Here is a 22836-nt window from a genome sequence, read left to right on the forward strand (position 1 = left end):
TCTACTTTTTTGTCTAGTTATGTCGTCTCCCGGCTTTTGGAGTATTTTTGCATAAAGATGCAGGTTGTGAGAGGCACATAAACACTGCTTACATTGCTAACCTGTCTATCACAAGAAATGTGAAAGGATTGCCAAATTAAAATTCAGTAATACAAAAATGATTCTGAAATACATAATTCCAATAGAAAGGAGAGTAAACATTGGAATTACAGGTAAAGGTAAAGCACTGAAGTGTTGGCATTCTTCTGATGTGTATGATATACTGCTCTATTTAACCCATGACATATATGTTGTCAAACATTAAGTTCTTGCATTCAACATCAAGATGCTGTACCTATTCCATCTAAGCGACCCGTCTTTACACGGACACGTGGCACACCATTTTGGCACAAAGATTTGATATCTCTGCTTGTTGGACATATCAAGCAAATACTGTGCCAAAATTGTGTTACCTACATGACATACTGCTTTGCTGAGATATGTTACGGGAGAAATATTCCTGAAGCGATTAAAGGAAGTGCATACGAGTACATATGCTTTGCAAAGTTGTTCCAAAGTTCCAAGTGTTGAATTGGCAAAGCATTAGTCATCTCATAACAAAGTGATGAAAGAAACTAGTGAGAAATGCGAAGCCGCAAGCACTGTTGCATGGTCATGTTCACAATGGGCAATGACGCTTTTCACTTTGCGTATCGCGGACTGACAATGCTCAATGAGTGGTTTGCAGTATCTATGATTGATGTAAGCCATGGCAACTACCGATGCACTTTGCAGAGTGTGCAATGATGTCTTTTGTGAACGAGACAAACCTCAATATATTCCCACGTAATTTTGATCCTACTATTAATTGAGTTGAGGGTTTCAGGTATTTTGGTGTGTACCTCTCTTCTGATATTTAGTGAAAATCACACATTAGTTACGCATCCTCTAAGCCTCTTAAAAATCGCGGACTGACAATGCTCAATGAGTGGTTTGCAGTATCTATGATTGATGTAAGCCATGGCAACTACCGATGCACTTTGCAGAGTGTGCAATAATGTCTTTTGTGAACGAGACAAACCTCAATATATTCCCACGTAATTTTGATCCTACAATTAATTGAGTTGAGGGTTTCAGGTATTTTGGTGTGTACCTCTCTTCTGATATTTAGTGAAAATCACACATTAGTTACGCATCCTCTAAGCCTCTTAAAAAATTCTCTTCTTGAAGTGGACACGGAAACTACCTTTCGCAGACAGTACACTGCTGGTATACAAAACCCTTGTACAAATTGCCTTAGAAACGGTACAAATGACATCATACTGTTCATCATAAAAACAAGTGACATCATACTGTTCAACAGTGCCACCAATTTGATACAGTTGAGCTACGCTCAAAGCTAGGAGGGACGAGTTCGCATCAAAAAGGGACGGTCTTGAGGGGATTATGGTGGTCTTTGACAGAGCACACGACTTTCGGTCCTACTTTTCTTTCAAGAGGAGGCAGTGAAGAGAGGCAGGCCCATTCGTGGAACCCAGCCCTCCCCTTCCGATTTGTTTCGGTACCAGTCTGTCTACCAATGTCATGATGACATTTATATTCTGTTGAGTTTCTTACATGCTGTCCAGGACATATATGTAGGTAGGTAGGTATGCCAAGAATATTTTTTATGACTAACCTTTTTTTGTAGTTTGAATCCCTCGAAAAACCATTGCACAGCACCAGAACACAAAGGCTACATAATGACCGAGTTTCACCAACCTTTTCAGCATCTGAACTAAGATGAACGGTCATTAAACTATCTGCTTCACCACATCACCGATGGAAAAAAAGAAGTGTCTGTTAAGTGTCTGTTCGACGATTGGCAACCCTTGATATTGGTTGAGTTAACCAGAGTTGGTGAAACCGGGCCTATGGAAGTCACCGAAACATTCGTCACATCACAAACCAAAGTTTGTAAAAGGAATTGAGTGCTACCATGAAGTTTTGGCAATTCTGAGTAGCATTTTAACTGCTGCCTGTGTAGCTGCTGCATAATTACAAGTAATTCAGAAAAAGTAGTACAAAATTTGAGGGTACTCTACTCTATCTTCCTCTGCATGGTATTGAAAACTGTGATGATTCCAAGTGCTCATCGCCTTTGCCCAGATTCTGTAGCAGATTTATCAGCCATTTGTATTCCTATTTGTGGTACTGTGGCAAACTAGTCACTCCACCCACATACCAGCATTCCTAGGTTACACATAACATGTGGTTGATATACGAAGAGGGGAGTCAAGTCCTCTAGATGGCATAAACAAAATACAGAAACCGACACTGAAGATTTTTGTTTAAGTTTAATTTGTACAAGGTTTCGCATGGAGGTCTACGCTTCCTTAGGTCCTACCTGAGGAAGTGTCGGTTTCTGTATTTTGTTTATATAACATGTAGTTATAAGAGTGGTTTAAACCACCTCACAGAAGTTACAGATGCTGTTCATCAACTTCATTTTGAGATGGACAGAGAGTTTCATTGCCTGAGGTGGTACTCTACCCCATAGCTGCTTGTGGTGTGAGGAAGGAAATAATGTCCCATGGAGTCCAAAATTGCCAAAAGAGCTTCGAGAGCAGGCATTCGTGGGCTCGATTTAGCTATAAGCCAAGAAATTTTAGAGAGAGGGGCAGGAGTTCAGATTATTGAGGTCTTAAAATGGCAGTTTCGAAAGCTCAGTAGGGTGGGCAATGACAAAGAATATACTCTGGATCTTCTACAGCACTGCAGTGACAGCACCTGAGAGAGTCAACTTGCCTCACGTGGTAACGACACTGAGCTGTAAATGCCCCATTGAGTCACAGTGCACCACACTGGCGAGAAGTGTTTGCGGCATTCAGAAACCAAGCTCTGGGCCAACATTCCTCAGTATAGACGGGACGAAAACGTCAGTTGTCCATTGACAGGAACACCATTTAAACAATCCATTGATATGTTGGTGAACGACATCTGCTTTCTACATGACCAGTAACATTCCTTTGCTATCTTTCACCGTGATTTAATTAAACACATCCCTCATGTGACGGCGTTCCCGGCACAGTTTTACCTTGCTAAACCACTTTTCGCGGCTCTTATCAAACATAACATTAGCGGTTCTTCGTAGGCCGAGGAAAGCAAGAGACGTTTCCATGATGTTTACGTGATTACCGTCGTGACAAATGGTCGACACAGCAGTTTTGCGGTACGTTTTATATGTTGCCCATCGTGGACATTTTTCGCTACCAGATTGCCTGTCCAAAACAGCTACGACTGCATCAATGTCACTTCACCAATGAATTCCTTCATAAGTTCCACGCGCGTGTTAGCACACCAAGTCGTTACACGTCTGAAAAATACCTGACGAAATAGGCAGAAGAAACATATGCTTTATTAAAGCTTGCAGTGATTATCCTTTTTATGCAGCACATCACGCAACACCATACAGCTCCGTCGTTACTCCATTTTCTCTAATAGCCTCGTCCCCAATGGTAGCCGAACGGCCGAACCTCTGAAGCGTTGTTTTCCTAGTATTCATACGCGTAGTTATTTACCCCTCTAACTTAATTAAATTAATGAATAATTGAGAGATACATGCTGATTACGACACGGAATTGCATAAAGACTCGTTATTCTGGAGTGTGACCTTCTTAAACACTGATTTTCTCACGTAAAACCATGCTTAACACTGAACTGCATAGACCCATTGTGATTTATTTTGACAGCTTGAATTTGAAAGGATTGGAATTTGAAAGGTGGATTTCTTACCGTGGATTTCAAAAGTTTTATTATTAAGAGTGGGTAACAGGGTACACCCCTGTACAGTCATCTTTACGAAGTATATGGGTTGCATGTAAAACATGGCCACCGAGGTACCGCGAGCGAGGTCCGAGCAATTAGGGGCGTCGCATCTTGGCGAAGTCTGGTCTCGTTACTTCTCCTCCGTACCTGCGGTCTTTCATGAACTTGGTTTCAACCACGAAGATAGCTTCGTTTTTAAATTTGGCACTCGTTATAGTGAGGGCAAGACAAAAGCACATCCTGTTCGAAGTTAGTGAATGCTCGGGGGATTCCACCTTCCTTAACGGTTGCTGTGTTAACTTGAAGTGACGAGACGCAGTGAGGAATAACATGGCTTTTCCTTGCAGGCTTGCTTTAACGGTAGATGCATCGACTCTGCTGAATACAGGAAAAAACTGGTAAAGAAGACCAAGAAGGCCAAAAAGACGAAGAATACCAAGAAGAAGCTTTAAAGGAAGTCACTTGTTACACGTCTCCGCGGCAGTAAAAGAATTCCTATTTTGGGGGCTCAAGCGTCCCGTTTTGTCATCGTTTCAGTTACTATGATGTGACAATACCAAACTCTCAGACATTGCTCTAAAGGTGCTTTCCTCTCTGTGCTTTATCTATGGCCCACTGTGACATTGTGGGAATGCACCTTAATATGGCCATGAACCATAGAAAATTGCATTCTTACAGTATGGGAGATTTGCGACACAGACAAACGCAAGTTACACAACATATATTGGCTTACCCAGTACTGTTGTACAGCATGACTGTCTGGCAACCGATGACCTGCCACTTTCCCAATTTGACAAATGTCATCCAACAACATGCATGCATAATATGGTATGTATATCCAATAAGCGACGAAAGGGTTCATGTATGTGAGAATCCCATCTGCTAGTCAGGAATGGGCTTGCTTGATGGTCCTCTTATGAGCGCTTCAAACAGTTACCGCTATGACTGCGTGAACGCGATGGTGGCTTGTCCCAGAGACTATAGTCGTGTGCACGCCATCACCGCAGATCTGTCTTCAATCTGAGAAAGCTCATTTCGCTGATTCCTCCTGATAACCGAATCGTATGGACAGTGTCGCTTTCTGTGCCACTCCCTCCCAACCTGACCTGACATCTGGCCGGAATGATAGCGGTAGCGGTGATCGACGTATCCATCATGTATCGACAACATAATCTGCTGTTGGCAGACTCTAGTACTTTGTAGCAAATACGCTCTGCGCATATAGGAAAAAAAAGCTACAGATAATCGAAATGGCGAAAAGGGGAGAAAAATTAAAAGATTAACTGTTGGTAGAGGCAAACGTTCTTCTTTTGGGGTGCCGTGATGCTGTGACGAAGATTTCGATGATGATTCCTTGATATCCCTGGGATCGCATCAGTCAGAGTGGAAACAAGCCGTCGACGAAACTGAAGTTGGCAGTCTGATTTATTATATAATATTTACAACAGAAAAATATAGATAGGAACCTGCGAGAGTTAGGGTTAACGGCGAGGTCTTGGACCTACCAGCCGCAAGTCCTCAGCAAGAATTATCCACCAGGGCTAACACAGCGTTTTATAGCCACACGTTTGGCCCCATCTATTATTTGCGAATCCAGAGGTACCCGATAATATTCGTTCCGGCGTCTGCTACCGTAGTTGACAAGTGTCTTTTGTGAGGGAAACAACCCTTAGGTGAACGGGCAAAGGACGGGACGAACGTCAACAGTCGTGGGCTCTATTATCCCACTTCACTTAGGGCTGTTTTCACCAACGTTCGTCAACGCAGAGGCTAAACCGAGACCAACAAATTGACAGTTCCACTTTGAACTAGAGTCAAAGTAAACCGCGTTTCACAGAGGGCTTCATTAACCTGCCTTCGTTCGGCCCGTCAACTGACTGAGTTCCCTAGGCTACGGAGAAAATAGGAGGCAGTGCGATTGATCGAGTTTCCTCAAGTGATGTAAACACCAAACATGGCTTTCTGATTGTCGCCCTACGGTGTTTTGTTGTGGTCGTTGTAGTAATGTGCCCATTATTTACCGCAGAAAGACGTCGATCAAGTTTGCAGAAAGTTCCCAGCAAACCATCGACATCTGCTAAACGTCCATAAGACGTTTGAATTTGGAAAATGAAATGTCTCAAAGAAATCTTTTATGATCCGGATGACATCTATGGGACATTCTAGGGGTAGTCCCAGTAGCATCTTTGGACATCCAGAGGATAACCGTGTGGCATCCCAACTGTTATTTAATAGACATTTTGTAGACAACTGGCAGCCGTTGCTAACTGACATTTTTATGATCACTTATCGGATTCCTCCGCATTAGCCGGCATGCCACATGATTCAAGGGAGTCCAGTTTCGTTTCCAGGTCTTCCTGCTGTTCATATGAGACTCATGACGGCTGAAACCGGGTGAAAAAAAAGTCCGGCTGAAGTACAATGAAAGAAGACTGCTTATCTGGGACTTGCGTGGGCAATTTCCTGGGGGCTTCTTTCATTGTGCTTGGCCACCGCTCTTACAGGTGTTGTCAATAAACAATACCATACCTGCTGCAAGCGACCGCCCTCAAAGTGAGAACCGACAGCACAACTGCTTTCCACTGTTCTCCGATAGTCGGCTGCTTATCGGAGCGAGGCCACGGGAACGAGCGATTGATTAATCGTGGCCACGGCAGTACATATTCACAAACAACAGAATATCAGGCCCTCTACAACTTCCCTATGAACAATTTTGCTACCGTTCCGAGAGGTAAGAAGATGACTAATGAAAAGCAATGAATGAATGAATGAAGAAACAAAAATACGCTCAGTTCGATTCCTGCTAACACTATGCGGTAAGTCTTCGAGCTAAACGGACCAATTTTCATTAAAGGGGTACAACGTAAACTGAACACACAGGATATCACAGTCTTATCACGGTCTCATGACAGCCTCCTGTGTCAACGTGGAGCTTTTGCATTAACCCTCTCAGTGGCATGGCCATAACCAGTTTTTTATGCCACCTTCGACTTCGTCTTTCGTTGCACTTGTCAACTTTTTGTTCCTCCTTATTGCCTCTGAAATATAAGAGTTCCGTAAGTATCACAAAGCGCATTACAGAAAAAAAAACGACTTGACGACTGATCTGCCTCTGGCAACTTTTCTTGCACAATGAAACAGCACATTTCTCCAAGAAACAGAGGTGTCCCAGAACCTGTTTAATTCATCCCTGCATGAGAGACCGGTAGAACAGGAAGTGGTATAGAATTGACCATTTTCTTTTGTAAACTTTGGTTTCATAATTATGTGTTGGTCGCATATGTGCAAATGTGTGCATCCCTGCACATTAGAACGTGACCGCACCCTCCCCTGTGTTAGTCTGACGTTGCACGCCCCCTGTAAGGCCAACCAATGCAAGCAGTGTGGACATTACCACGACTGCCATCCATTTGTTTGAAGCAACATCCTCAAACTCACAGAAGTACCATGAATTTAACTTTTCTTCTGGAATTCCATGACAGAACAGAGAAAATGGAAAATTTGTAGAGCTGTGCAAATCGGAATATTCTCTAATCGAAGTCGAGTCTAATCGAATAGTGCTTTATTTTTCAGTACTACAGTAGTTGTGTCCACACCAGTATTGTATTATGTCCAAGTATTTATATTCAATTCCTATTCAAAAATTTAAATGTTCGCACACTGCTAATTATTACGTATGATTTACTCACAACAGTGCCAGCAGACCTACTGTTAGACCCACTACTGAACGAAATCATAAGAAACTGGTTTACACTCACGAACAATCAGTCCATGAAAATAAATAAAGCAGAACTTCCTTTTCCCCTTTTGTCATTTCCGTCAGTCATCAAGGTACTGCAAAATTGTTCGGGTTGCTTTCCCCACTTTATTTCCTCCTCTTTGACCTGCGCATCACAAAGTTAACAACTGTACGAACTGGAAGAATTGGGCAATGTGTGCTGCAATGGTGTACATCTTCGTGCTATATTGATTCCGAAAGTCCCAGTCTATGTACGACTCTAGCAGCGCAATACTTCAGCACAGTGAGTATCATGCAGCTGTGGTGACCTCACACTCTGTGGTCATACACACGCAAGTAATACGCAACACAAGCGCAGTTTCTGATAGTGTGACAAAAATCTTACAAGGTATTCCTTTTTGTTCTCATTTAGCGATGAATTAAACTCTTCAAGCTGGGCTGATGTTCTGAAAGGGGAAGCAATGAGTGCAGAGGGTGGGCGAGCATCATCTTCAGAATGCGTTTTGCGGCTGCACAGTTCTTGGAGCATGTTACCATGCTGCTGTTGGGCTAGACGCACCATGTAGAGGGTCCTGAGGACTTGTTTCTGGAATTCTTTGAAAACAATACACCAGTGAATAGCTCACAGGCGGATATGTCCATTATGGTGCAAAGTAAGGCACGCCACATTTGACTAGATGAAGTGTTACACATGAAGACATTACGAACCGCATGCATACCGTCTCCGGAAGACTGCTGCCTAAGCTCTCGCCTCTGTCGAGACACCTCCCTTGGTTGCTGAGTTTCTGTAAGTAATGGAAGACGGGAAAAGAACATTCCCTAATCCCAAAACATATGCTGACCACAATCACAAGTTTGACTTAGTAATACGCAAGTAACAGCTAGCTACTTACTAAATAGTTAGTAATAGCTACTTGCGTCTACAAGTAATAGCTAGCTACTTACTACATAGTAATAGATAGCTTGACTTAGTAGTAGTAGTAGGATGGTGGACAGACGTACCGGTGAGTGGAGATGGAACAGCTGAAGGTGTCAAGGACCCTCGATTAGACACGCGACTCAGTTGTAGCTGTTGTTGAGAGGTGTCATCGAAGGGCAGAGAATAATTCTGGTCTTCGTATGCTGCAAACCAACAGCCAGATGAACGTGATTTTGCGTCATCTTGATGTTTTTGAGAGCATGCCGTTGCAATTACATTACTGTACTTACTTTATTTACAATTATCTAGCTTTAATTACTGTATGTGTTTAATTTGACATCTGTAGGCAACAGACTTGGCCATGGGATTTTGACGGATATTGCTACATGTGTGTATGCTTCTTATACATACCTTCTGTTAGCAGAACGTACTTTAATAGAATAACGTGCGAAGCGTGCAAAGCATAGCGAGCCTCGCACCACAGATAAAACGAAGAGAAAGAAAAACTTCAATCCGTTGTTAGCGTTATCCAACACCCCAACTCGTTAACAACGATTCCCTACAATTCCCACTTGAGCTCTCAGTCGTTCGAAGTTTTGTTTGCAAAGAGCTTTCGTGAAACAGTCCGCCGCCATATTCTTGGTGTCACAGTATTCCAATCGAATTACCTTTTGACTAACCAAGTCACGAATAAAATGGTATCGAATGTCTATGTGCTTTGTCCGAGTGTTGGAGCTTGCATCCACGGTGAGCCTGATGCAGCCTTGATTGTCCTCGTAAATAACCATTGGTTCAGCCTGTGGCGCTCCCAAATCCAGTAGCAGCTGACGTAGCCAAAGCAGTTCTTGAGAAGCACTCGCTGCGGCAACGTATTCAGCTTCGGTGGATGATAATGCAACACAGAGTTGCTTTCGGCTGCCCCAAGACACACTGCTCTCACCAAGCTTAAACAAAAACCCCGATGTTGATTTCCGGTCTTGAGGGTCTCCTGCCCAATCAGCGTCGACGTAGCATGAAAGCTTGAGTACTGCGGTTACTGGTAATTTCAGTTTCATGTCCTTAGTATGGTTGAGGTAACGTAGTACTCGTTTTAGTGCGTTCCAGTCTCTCTGACGTGGACAGCTAACTCGTCTGCACAAGACGCCTAGCGCAAACGCTATATCTGGCCGTGTTGTCGTCGATATATGCAGTAGAGCCCCAACTGCTTCTTTGTACTTATGACTTGTTGGTAACAAATCCTCGTCTCCCCTACACTGGAGATAGCCTGCGTCCATAGGAGTGGCAGCGCCCCTTGCGTCCTCCATGCCATATCGACTTAGGAGGCCGCCGATTTTGTTGCGTTGACTGAGAAGGAAACTCCCGTCCGCTTCACGCTCAACTTCAATTCCAAGATAGTGTGTAACATCTCCAAGATCCTTCGTTCCGAAGTGGTGATTCAACAGTTCTTGTAGCTCTTGAATACAACCGTCATTCTCATGCGCAATGATTATGTCGTCCACATATGCTAGTACATACAACCAACTGTCTGTGTACTTCGTGTAGAGGCAAGGATCCGCTTTGCTTCTGCACAAGCCATATTCAAGTAGCACTTCGTTAAGCCTTTCGTTCCAAGCTCTAGCGGCTTGTTTGAGTCCGTAGATGGATTTCTTCAGTCTGCACACGAGGTGGCCTTCTCCATCTTTTACGTATCCCTCTGGTTGTGACATGTAGATGTCCTCTTCAAGGTTTCCATGCAGAAAGGCTGTGTTGACATCACAATGCTTGACTTTCATCCCCTGTGCGGCTGCGACTGTTAGTACTGCTCTAAAAGTGGCCTGCCTTGCAACAGGTGCAAATGTGGCGTCGTAATCAACACCATATTTCTGAGAGTAGCCTTTCGCAACAAGTCTCGCCTTGTACCTGTCAATTTTCCCGTCTTTGTCACGTTTCTTTTTAAAAACCCACTTGCAACCTATCGCTTTCCGCCCCTCTGGCAATGAGACAAGCTCCCAGGTTCCCGTACTGCATAAGGATCGCATTTCTTCGTCTGTTGCCTTTATCCACTTCTCTTTTTCATGTTCTGGCATCATTTGTATGTCTTCCCAACATTCCGGATCTGAGAGATCAGCTTCAAAAGTGACGTAGGAGAAGCGTTCCGGCGGTACACCTTTGTTCGTTCTTTTCGATCGCCGAACTACAGTCTGCTCGTCTTGCTGTGCGGATTGTTCTCCTACTGTAACCTCCACACCGTCAGTCACAGTGTCTTGTTCCACGTCAACGGGTCGGTGAAGGACTGGCGGGTCCATTACTATGACGTTCGGACACCCGTAGAAATCCGGTTCCACGGAATTTTCGTCGATTACGACAGAACGGCTAATCGACACTCTGTTGTCAGGATGCAGAATCCTGTATCCTTTCTGTCTGTCGCTGTACCCCACGAAGATACCTTCTTCCGCGCATCTGTCCCACTTCCTGCGCTTTTCCTTCGGAATATGTACAAAAGCTTTGCTGCCGAAAATTCGCAAGTGACTGATATGGGGCTTCTGTCCAGTCCAGAGTTCAAAAGGTGTCTTCGTCGCAGCCCTTGTAGGTAGCCTATTCTGTAAGTAGCTCGCAGTTGAAATAGCTTCCCCCCAGTACATCTCCGGAAGCTTCGCCTCGAAAAGCATACTACGAGCGCTTTCACAAAGCGTTCTATTTTTCCTCTCTGCGACACCGTTTTGTTCTGGATTGTAGGGTACGGTAGACTGAAATTGAATCCCATGCTTCCTGAGGATTGCTTGCGTTTTGCTGCCCGTGTACTCTGTCCCATTATCACTGCGAAGTACAATCGGTCGTTTTCCGAATCTGTTTTGCACATACGCTATGTACTCTTCTAGCCGGTCCGGAACTTCTAGCTTTGACTGTAGCAAGTAAATAACCGTATACCTCGAATAGTCGTCAATAAATGAGATGAAGTATCTCCTTTTGCCAACTGTGGCGGTCTGCACTGGACCACACACATCGCTGTGTACCAAGTCCATTAACTCTCGAGATTGTCTCTTGCTCACTTGTGGAAAGGGTTTCCTCGTCATCTTTCCTTTCAGACAACTCGAGCACTTCAACAGCTTGTCGCAGTCCCGTATGTGGATGCCTTCAGCAAGATCATCGCGGACGAGCGTTCTCACCGCTTCTGGATCTCTGTGACCAAGCCTCCGGTGCCAAGTATGAATGCACTCGGCGTGATCTCTTCGAGTTGCAGCACATCTGTCTTCCTTGCATTCCAGCTGATAAAGACCATTGCTTAAAGAACCCTTGGCTAAAAGAATGTCGCCGTTTGTGACAGTGCAGACGCCACCGTCGAATGTCACCCTGTGGCCGTGATCTGTAAGTTTCCTGACCGAGAGGAGATTCATTTCAAGCGATGGAACATACAGTACGTCGCGTACTTGTATGCGGCGAGTTGTTGATACTGCAGCACACTCGATAAAACTGCTTCCAATGCCTTCTGATGCAACACGCTGACCATTGGCCACAACCACTGAATCTGACTTCTGCTCCGTAAATTCAGTGAAAAAGTTCCTGTCGCTAGTCATATGACTCGTGGCTCCGGAGTCTATACACCACCCACCGTGGAAATTAGCAGCAGCACTGGCGAAAGCTGTTTCTTCGTCCTGGTTGATTGCACTTGTGGCCTTCGAAATACGTTGTCTTCCTCTCTTGCTTGCCTTCCACCTGTAGCAGTCCTTCTTGACATGTCCTTGTCTTTTGCAAAAGAAACACTCCCTAGTTGCTTTCTCTCCTTCACTGAAACCCTTGAAGTGCGCGGTTTGTGCCCTCAGCACTGACACCATGCATTGCGGGTTTTCCGATCTTCTCCTGAATTCATCTGCGAGTTTTCCCTTCACATACTCGAGTGTCAACTCACTTTCAGGACGTGCATCAAGCGCTGTGATCAAGGTCGCATAATCTTGAGGGAGTCCGCTCAGTAGTAGTGCAGCTACTTGGAAATCGGTGATCTCTTGCTCCATCCCTCGTAAGCGCTCTACAATACTCAAAGTCTCCCTAATGTAGTCTTGCATCTCTTGTCCGTCACTGAGCCGCGACTGGTAAAGCTTACGCAACAGGCACAGTTTGTTGCTCATATTTATCAGCTCATGGAGCTCCTGTAGCGCTTTCCACATTTCTTTCGCTGTCGTCGCCTTGCAGATATGGATTATTTGATTGTCCTCGATGCTGAGCGAGATTGTACTCTGTGCCTTTTGATCATTCGATATCCACTCTGCTGAAGGAGTTGTGGGCGTCTCTTCTTCGACATACTTCCAGGTACCTTCCCTTATCAGAAGCATCCGCATCTTGAACTTCCACGCCTGATAATTGTCGTCTCCCAGCTTCGCTACGGTGAACTTATTTGGTTCCACCATTCCTGACTACCATCCAACCTGGAGAAATGTTAACCTTGCCGAAGCTTGACTGAAACCGTCCTGGAGATGACCTGTACAGCTAACCAAGAGCCTAGTGCCTGGGCCCATAACCTGTTAGCAGAACGTACTTTAATAGAATAACGTGCGAAGCGTGCAAAGCATAGCGAGCCTCGCACCACAGATAAAACGAAGAGAAAGAAAAACTTCAATCCGTTGTTAGCGTTATCCAACACCTTCCACCTCGGCCTGCGATGAAAATCCGACGAATTGATGACCATCTGCTGATGTAGATGCATCAGGTCGGCTTCCCATTAGGTAATTCCCAATAACAATATCTGAAACCCTTTTTGAGAGCGTTCATGGTTTGTATGATACATTGCAAGAAAAGCCAGCTGATTTTTTATCACAATATTTATGTATAGCTGTAAATCCCTTAAAACCATAAGGTAATGTCGGAATTACCCGTCCCAAAAGCCCTGAACTTGGCTCTCTTGTTGAGATTGCTTGTGCGAATGTTTGAGGGATGGGGGGCGGATCAGGAACAGAGAGAGAATCATCACTTGACTCCGAAAGCAGGGGGCTCTTGGTTGCTGAAAAGAGAACAGCCCAAAGGTGAACTGTTGTGTCACAAAATACCTGTTAGCACAGCATGAAGATAAAGAGTGGAAAATAAATACATTTGTCTGCGACATCTTCCTCAGACTATTCTGTCAAGTAGCGTTGTGGTGGACACCTCTTTCTCTTTCGTGTGTTTTCGTTAGGGCCACTGGGGATGTCAAATGTGTATTGGAGATGATTTAGCTTGGCCCGTGCTTCCCCATAGGTGACTATGCGCAAGGATTGATTTAGAAAGTGTCACTTTTGCCTAGATTTAGTACAAGGATTGTTGTTCTGTTGAGCAGTTCCGTTTCATTGGAAGTGCTTACGTGCTATTACTGTCAGGGAGCAAAAGAAATATGTTTAACTGGGAAAGTTTTGCGGTGATGCACAGCAAAATGTTAGCCACAACCGAAGACTACCGAAGACTCCCTTAACATCCACATTGTAATCCAAGAGGACTCGCTGTTGGGCACGTTGGTGACTATACATGAAGATCCAAAACACAGCGCGAGAAGACACGACGGAAGAAGAGAGGCCCCTCAGCCTCAGGCAGCACCTGTCCTGTCCTCTCTTCTTCCGTCGTGTCTTCTCGCGCTGTGTTTTGGATCCACATTGTAGACATCACAGGAGTCTTGTGGAGGGGAGCTCCTTTTGACCATCTGTTGAACCTTGTGCGATGCCACCCTCGGCTATTTGCAAGTTGTGCCGCTGACCCAACCCGCAGGGATGATCTCAACCTCATTCTTCTCAATGAAGTGTACAACATCTGTGTGGATGAAATGTTTTTGACCACGTGTCACACTTGCCTTACTTGATTGCATGTATGGCTGCACAAATCACCAAAAGAAGTGATACCTACATTGCAGACAATGTGTGGACAGCCTGCGATGAAACTGTCTGGACCCCTCTCTTTAGTACCCTGATGCTGTCTGTCTACAAATGTAGCCTGGTGTGGAAAGGACGTGATAACAAAATGAAAGACACAAACAAAAAATTTTATGTGCACTTCTCTGGGACTGATATATATATATATATATATAAACGCCGAATACAAAGGAGTAACACAGTACTAGGTATGATGGAGCGGGTTAGTCGGAAATACAGCAAGCTAAACTTTGTGGCTTACAGCACTCCTGAAGACAATGGATGAGACATCAGCATGCTTCACACAAAACATATAACCTGTTGCACATGAGGTCGAAGAGGCGATTAACAGCTGTTGTTTCGAGCAGGTTATCACTGCAACAGGGGAAGAGCTACATGAACATGATTAAGAGGAAGCAGTAACATTTTCCCGACGTCCTTCACTGGCCAATACCTTAGGCTTGAAAGCTCAGGAACAACATGAATGTTCAGGCGTGATGATTCATAACGCTTGCTATACAGATCTTGTTTCTTGCGGAATTCCCTTCCAATAATACATAATTCAGACGTTGCCCCTAAAATGGCAATGTTCACGATGACAATAACATGACTCTCAATACAACAGCAGTTGTCTCCGTCATTTGTGCTTAATACGAATCCATGCACTCTTAGCTCTCGGTACTCAATGCTCTGCATTGAGGTACCATTCGGCCACCAGAGTAGGGACGTGAAGCGCTAAGGCCGTGACTTCCTACTTGTGATGTGGACGTACCCCCTTTTTCGACAAACCTATTATATAGCTGTTCAAGTGGAGTGCACTCTTTCGTAGCTGGCGCTTCAAAAACCTGATATTGTTTTCCAATGGGAAAGCACTAAAAGAGTCAAAGTGTCCATGCTTTCGAACATCATCCGCCAAGTGGATACAGCAGTGCACGTTATACGATGCATGATGTTTACCGTAGAAGGTGATGAACCGAGAAACAAAATAACGAAGAAGTGACTCAGCATAGTCTGCATAGTCACGACATTCCTTGTTCCCCAAGATGCTTACAGCGCAGTGCAGCGTCACAAAATTTGAATACAATTCCTCATGTAGAACATTCTTGAGGGAACAGGGCCCAGTATAGAAAATGAACATCCGAAATTCAGAGGCCTTCCAGCGGTCAAGATTTGCCATACTTCTTGGTTTCCTGTCGAACTCTCGTAGTATGTGCTTCTGGAAAGACACATTTCTTTCAGATATCCTTTGGCTGTCTGCTTGGGCAAGAGCCCATTTTAGCCCAGAAATCCAAGGGGTCAGAAGTTTTTTCATTACACCTAAACAAATGAGGTGCGTATAGTCGATCGGGGGTTCTGTACTAACACTAGTCCCTTTCTGGTAATCAGTGTCATGCTGTGCACGGAAGCTTTCATCGGTACGCAGAAGTGCATTCAATTCAAGAAAACACATTCTGTTAACCAAATATTCCCCTTCGACTCTGCACTTTGGACAGCAGTAGCGTGCGTTATGGCCCTTTGTAGAAAATACGAATGCTCGAGCTGGAGCATCGCAAATAATGCTTTCAAGTACTACACCGTAATGCCTGCCATTAACAGTCAATCCATTGGCAATCAAAGGCTTCAGTTCAGTGACGAGGGGTTCGAGGTACTAGTTAGCGCACTCAGGCTTTTCGTCTCCAGCATACACACCAACTAGAAATATCACCTCAAGAGTGCCAACCGTTACGAGGCACTGAATTGGCCACAATCGGAGCTTGCTGCTCTTGCTTATCGGAAGTCCGTCGACGTTTAACTTGAGCGGAATCACAGCGGGTATATCACTCCTGCCTTCCAAAATGGATAGGAGACCGTGGCGCAGCCCAAAATGACAATACCTTCCTTTACCCATCGTCAAAACGTGGGACGCTGTGCCACGCGGAGTACCCAAGAGTGTGCGGACATGCGTAGGAAACTCGGAATGAGCAGGATGCCTCTTCAGTATTTTTTGAAGGGCGCTTAGCGCGACGTACCCACCCAGACAACACGCAAAGTCCCTCGGATGTCCTGGCATTCCCATCAGGTCCCAAAAATAAGAATGTCCCGCTGAAACTTTGTGGGGATATCCCACGCATGTTTCAGCAGGACAAGACTCGGAATATCCCATAGGCGTCGAGCCGGGATAATTTTTGTCATTCTTCATTTGGCTTCCTGAGCAGGTGAAATTTCGGAGCTGTGGTTACCAATAATATCGCATAAGTGTGTATCTGATCGTCTGAAATAACGCTGTGCCTGAAGCAGAAAAAAAACGACATATATCTGCAGTTAGACACGCTTACTGAAAAAGTCCTCTGTATGTACAGGGCAGTCCCAAAACGTTGTACTGTACTTTATTATCCTTTGATTATACCATTCAATAAATATATATCCCCCCCCCCCTTTGATTATACTGCACAACAACTTGCCCCATCAATGTGAATGACCCCATGACGAGCGCTGCCTGGCAATGCGGCCAGGACCTACGCGCTAAGCGCGATCTAGATCCTGGTTTATTAAATTTTTGACATGCAATATTTTCTGTATCCCTCGCAATGGGACCTGCGACATAAATTTGAAACGGCGCCTAAATCGCTACTTTTTACAATGAAAACGCAACTCCGCGAGCTCATTTCTTCGAGGAGATTTGCAAATCAACACGATGTGTGAGGATGTGTGTGCATCTGCGTGGTCACAAAGTGGTGTGGTGGTGGTGGTGGTGGTGGTGGTGATGGCGATAGGGTGTTCACTTGTGTCGCTGACGCCGCTTCCACCACTAAAAAACAAACGCGTGATGCGCGCACACGCATCCGTCCAGCAATACACTGCCGCGCTCGCTGGCTCCGTCATAAAAGAAGTAGAAAGTCAGCAGCCATGGTCGGTACCCCGAGCGGTCAACGCAGGGCACTAAAGGCCGATCCAATCCAATCCGTTATTTGTTTTGTGGCGTTCGTTGCGGTGGTTGCGGTGACCGTTTATGGTGTTCATGCGTGTACGTAAATGCAGAAGAATCTGAGTTTCACAATAGGTGAGTGAAAAGTATGAAGGTAATGAGTCAGGAAGGATTGTTTACGATTCGTAAACAATCCTTCCTGACTCATTACCTTCATACTTTTCAGCGCAACATTCGTAAATTACGAATGTTTGTATTTATGCTGTGAAATAGAAAGTTGCGCTGTTTCGTTTGTGCTTATGTGCATGCGTTCGTGTAGTGCAGATCCCCTTGTGTTTTGTGTTGACAAAATGACAAGATCGATGGCATTTTCCACTGACGTGTGAAAAGCAGCTGTTCAACGCGCTCCTTCGTCAGCTTGCTCGACATCTCAGACTCGGCTAGCACTACTGTGCGAACAGTGAGCAGGGTGAAGATACTTATACATAATATCAAGTTGCGAGTGCGCTCTCAAATATTTCAGAACATACCAGGACGCACAGGACAGAGTAATTATAGCTTTTTCGCTGCTTCTAACAGTGCGATCAAGAAACATAGCATATTCAGGTATGACTTGCTTAGTTGTGTGTCTCAAAAGGAAATGCTAGAATGACTAAGGCTGACAAATTTCCACATTGTGTGTTCCTCAAATGAAGCACAAAATTTTCGACATCAAGGTATTTAACTGTACTTACAATGCCATTAATTTCGTTATCTCCCAACGCTGATGTTACCGAGGTTTGCTTCTAGGGTAATTTCGTTTAATAGGCAGGCTGATTCGGGCGTAGCCTGTTCGATTGCCTAAAGAAGTGACTAGTCTGTTCATCTTCTATATACTTATTTGCTGTCGATAAAAGTGTGAGATGGCTGATGGGTTTCTTCACTTTCACCGTATAATTTTCTGGTGAAGAACCAAAGCTTTTAACATTTGAGGATACCAGAAAGGCAAGTTGGTGTTCCAACTTCGTGATAATAGACTTGAGCGAGGAGCAAATTTGACTTTGAACATTTCTCTAACAGAAGTTCATTTCTCCGGGCAGCAGCGACTGGTGCGAAAAAAATTGCTCTTCGAGGTCCCATATTTACGTGAAAAGATGAGTGACGTGGCCTGCTAATCAGTTTCACCTGAGAAACTGAGAATTTTACGAGCGCTCATGAAGGACAAAGTAGCAACCTCCTTCAGCTCGCAGTGAGGCAAGGGGACGATGAAGTTCTGCGACCTGTTATGCTGTGATGTAAGTTCTTGTAAGATTCCATAAGTTCTTATGCAGTCCTATTCATTGTTGTGAACTCCCTCATCATGGTTTACTGCGATGTGTCTAAGTTGGACTCGAATAGTGATATGGTAAGTTTTAACTACAGTGCTGGCTACAAGAACGATACTTAGTCCGTCCCACTTTGCTATAAGGAATGCATGTGCAGTGCTGAACAATTTGTTGTCAGTAATAAGCATTTTCCCACACCCTTGCATTCATGCTGCAGTAAGTATTAAAATATGTGTTTGCATATTCTGTGTATCTGACTTGTCACCTGTGTTTCTGAAGCCAAGTCACGTTTTTAATTATAGGCACTGTAATGTCAAACCGGCTGCTCAAGGACGTGACCCGCAGTAAAGCAGAGCAGCACATAAAGTCCTGGCTGAGGCACGCCAAAGAACCTCATGACAGGACGTCGACAAAAGATAAGGGCTCGGAGTACTACACAGAACAGCAGCGACAGCTGGGCCAATCCGTGCGAAACTCTTCAGGCCTAGCTTTGAGCCTAGATTTCACGAGAGAAAAAAATGTGCATTCTCTGAGAGTGTGGTAGATACACATTTCTTTCCTCTGTATATTTGGCTCCAGACTGAGGGCTATGCAGGTGTTGCCTTCAAAATGAAAAGTGTTATGCCATTGTCATATCCATGCAATACACATCGACAATATTAATGGGTTTTCGTTAATGTATAATGTTGGACAAAAAATTCAGCTCATGAAACAGAAGGTGGGATTATTAAGTTTATTCTGTGTAGAGAGCTCGGGAGCAGACCATAATTGTGATAAATAGTTAATAACTTTTTGGTGAGGATAATAAGCTTGATTGTGAATAATAATAATACGTAAAGACAACTCGAGTTGTTCGTGTTGTCTTCGTGTTCATGTGTATTGGAAGGTGACGACAATAGAGCTAGATATAATTGTGCAACGTAGAAGGCCGCACATATAGGGTGTTTCACCTATCGTGATAAATTCTAACCGTAGACGTACACGCCGTATAGGACTGTGGGATTTTTGGCAATTACCCTCGGGCAACTTTTGCCGACACTTAGGAAGGCTTTGGACAATTTTTAATTGATGGATATTTATGTTTTCAATCAAATTAGGAAAATTGCCAAGCACACCCCTATTTTTTAACAGAAATATGAAGTGCCCTCCGGATGACCGCAGACCCAACAAAACATATGCGCAGTATTAACAGAAACGGTCGAAAAACAGTAAAAGTGCTGCTTTAGTCCTGCTGACTTGATTGTTGCAAAAAGCCAGCAGATAAGTTGCAGGGAAGAAGTATCCCCGCCTCTTGCTTTACCTTTCTTTTCCCTGGTTTGACCTTGATGCACAAAGAAACGAAAAAAAAAAATCAAGGTGGGAACACTTCTTCCTCTTCCTGCACATTTTGCGCACGCATTTTTGCAACAATAAAGCAGGTGGGGCTATAGCAGCACTTTTGCTAAGACTTTTCAACTATTTGAGTCACTATACAGTGCATATTTTTCGTTAGGTCTGCGGTTATTCGTAGGATCGCTTGGCAATTTTCAAAGTTTTTCATTGAAAAGATCCCTGAATTAAAAATTGTCCAAAGCTTTCCAAAATGGCAGCAAAAGATTCCAGAAGGTAATTGCAGAAAGTGCCACAATCCTCCGGCAGGTACGTTGCCAGTTAGAATCGTTTATCACTTCAGGTGAAGCGCCCTGTATGTATACGTTCGTAAAAGAAACAAAAAAAAAAACACCAGGAATTTTCCTTGCATATGTGACCCCTCGGAGACTGCACTTGTTTCAAGCAAACTCCAAAGAGGCCAAATTACACCTCTGCTTATTTTCCGCAACCTGATTACTAGTCATGATGGTGCGTTTATTTCATTCATGAGCATGTTGTGTAATCCGGAAGTGCTCAGAATGTTTGAAATTCCATGCTACATTTTACAGCTGCTATTGCAGCTCTTGTAGTGTTATCTTGAACGCCCAAACTGGGCTCCTTACATTTCATCTTGGCCGAGGCCAACTGCAAACTACAGAAGAATGAAGTGTGAAGTGCCCTATAGATGACGTTATTCATTTTATTCATCTATGTATTTTGTAAAGACTGCACTTGGCTCGCATTGTCATATCGGACTCCTGATACATGTTTCTTGTTCGGGTTGTTTGTTACGCGACCACACTGTCCAGAAGGGAGTAAATAAGGTTCTCTTTGAAGTGATTGGTATTTTTGTGCATATTATTGTAGCCAAATAATGTTCATCGGCTCAGTTAAAGAAGACTCAAATATGTGTATCAGGGATTGTGAAAAATGGTTGTGCTCAGATGACAAAGGTGGAAGGCACTTTTGAAGGCTCGTAGTACGACTTACCTCGACTGAAATGACGAATTTCTACATGAATCTGATGTGTACTGCACGGAAGTGGCTTTGTGGTGTTTGCTCATTTTTGCTAGGAGGTGCTTCGAACCAATTATGTGATGACGGCGTTTGCTAGGTGCTACAGCGCATTAATGCGATGACATTATTTACTCATTTATGCTGAATGGTGCTTCAGCCCATTGATGTAGTGACGTTAAATAACAGCACCAAGGTGATGATCCTTTAGTTCCATATGTCATGTGTACATTTCCAGAGCCTCTTCTAGATAGAGGGATGCCATTTTCGGTCCAAATAAGCGTATCGACTATTTGTTTAGCGTTATGAATATTTCTAACTGCTGGCGCAAGAATCGTTCAGCTTTTCCCTGCATACAAGGCAAAGTGTGGTCTGACCCTGTAAGTCATCCAGCCACCATTAATTCCGAAGCACCCCTTGTGGGCTTAATGACTGAGAACACAGTTTCTGCTCGTCACTGCTATATGCAGACTACAAATTGATTTCACCTCTCAGCAGCTTCAGATGTTGGTGTGATGTAGAGCTTTTCTAGAGCTTTTATGCGTTCATGCATTGAGCACTTATCTGCTTTGTTATCATCCAAGTCAAATGTCATTTTCTTTTTATGCATATTGTGTAGTATTTAACATTGTGTATCTATACATCACTTGAAGTTCCTTGAAATAAAGAAGCCATGAAAGCTTTGAAACTGCTCTGATCACGTGAAAATTATTTGCTGCAGCTAGTGTTAAAGCATATTGGATACCGTGAAGGCACGGTATGGCATATCCGATCAAAGCCTGACCATATCCCAGACTTGTCCCACGGGATGTCCCCAGGAAAGGTCACAGGACGTCTTTTTGCAGACAACGGGATGTCCCATGGATGTCCGCCTGATATGTTTGGACATCCCATGGATATCCTGTATTCCCAAACAGATATCCATAGGACGTCCTATGGACGTCATTGTGTCGTCTGGGCATGTCCTCATACACGTCAGCAAGTCCGGATCATCCTCGGGAGGGCCTCTTTCATCACTTGCATTGGATGGTAACGAATCCCGATGGTTCACACTCCTGGGGGAATAAATTTCGTGGGCACTATCGTAGCTGTCTAACGTTGCTGCGCACGCTGTTGCATCAGGTGGGGACGCAATCGGCGCACACACGTTGATCTCACTGCTGGCCGGGAACGATGGACCACTTAGAGTGCCAGCTTTATGTGGTGTCGGCAACAGTACTTGTTGAAGGAAGCCTACCGCTGGAGTCATGACTGATAACATCAAGTGTCTGTTCGCACTTTCGCAAAGCCATGTTGTAAGCATATCTTTTCTCTTTAACCTTCGGCATTTTGGAGAACTGAACCTGGCAATTTCAACCGCGAGCTGGGTATAACATGAATCTAATCTAGCTGTTCACAAATATGCGTCAAAATAAACTCACAGTTGATCAAAAAATTCAGCAGGAACGATGGACGAAGCGCCCGTTAAACTGTTCTTGGCGGCAACTGCAAATGGCGGCGCTAGCGATGCTATCACTGATCTCTATGTATAAAGGCTGGATCGCCCATGGGAGAGGGGCTCGTGGGGAGAGGGGCTCGTGGGGAGAGGCGTGCCTTCGGGCTGCCATGTTGTTGGGCCCTAAAGTGCTGTGTGTGCCAATAGAAAACAATGGGAGGCAACAGAGATTGTGAGTATTTATTGCGCTGCTAGCATTGATCGTTGTTTGTCATCACAAAATTTTGTAAGGTGCCAGTATGCTGATGTATCCTAACAGTGTTTCACAGGTGTCCTGCCGTTCGATTCTTAATTACGTTATGTTTTGCATTCCGAAACTACACCGTCACTGCAGTGCAGCGCTGGGGATTGTACTCCCTGCCAATATTTCAATAAGAAACGACTTGAGGTTAACAACAACCATGTATATAATATCCCGTACTGCGTTCTGGACAAAAATTGTTCCATAAAGAACGGTCCGGGAAAAGATATACTCGCA

At 44.3% G+C, this 22836-nt stretch overlaps 1 protein-coding gene across 3 annotated transcripts in view; it reads left to right on the forward strand.

The window, feature by feature from the left end:
- LOC135373191 (A disintegrin and metalloproteinase with thrombospondin motifs 2-like) overlaps positions 1–4303 on the forward strand; it is a 159275-nt gene extending 154972 nt beyond the window's left edge. For all 3 annotated transcript variants that reach the window (XM_064606432.1, XM_064606429.1, XM_064606430.1), the window contains one exon: positions 4134–4303. In XM_064606432.1, coding sequence (XP_064462502.1) covers positions 4134–4238 — 105 coding nt within the window. In that variant the 3' untranslated portion in view covers positions 4239–4303. The remainder of the gene's footprint in view (positions 1–4133) is intronic.
- Positions 4304–22836: the final 18533 nt, after the last annotated feature.

Source organism: Ornithodoros turicata, unplaced genomic scaffold (assembly GCF_037126465.1).
Source record: "Ornithodoros turicata isolate Travis unplaced genomic scaffold, ASM3712646v1 Chromosome22, whole genome shotgun sequence".
Taxonomy (NCBI): domain Eukaryota; kingdom Metazoa; phylum Arthropoda; class Arachnida; order Ixodida; family Argasidae; genus Ornithodoros; species Ornithodoros turicata.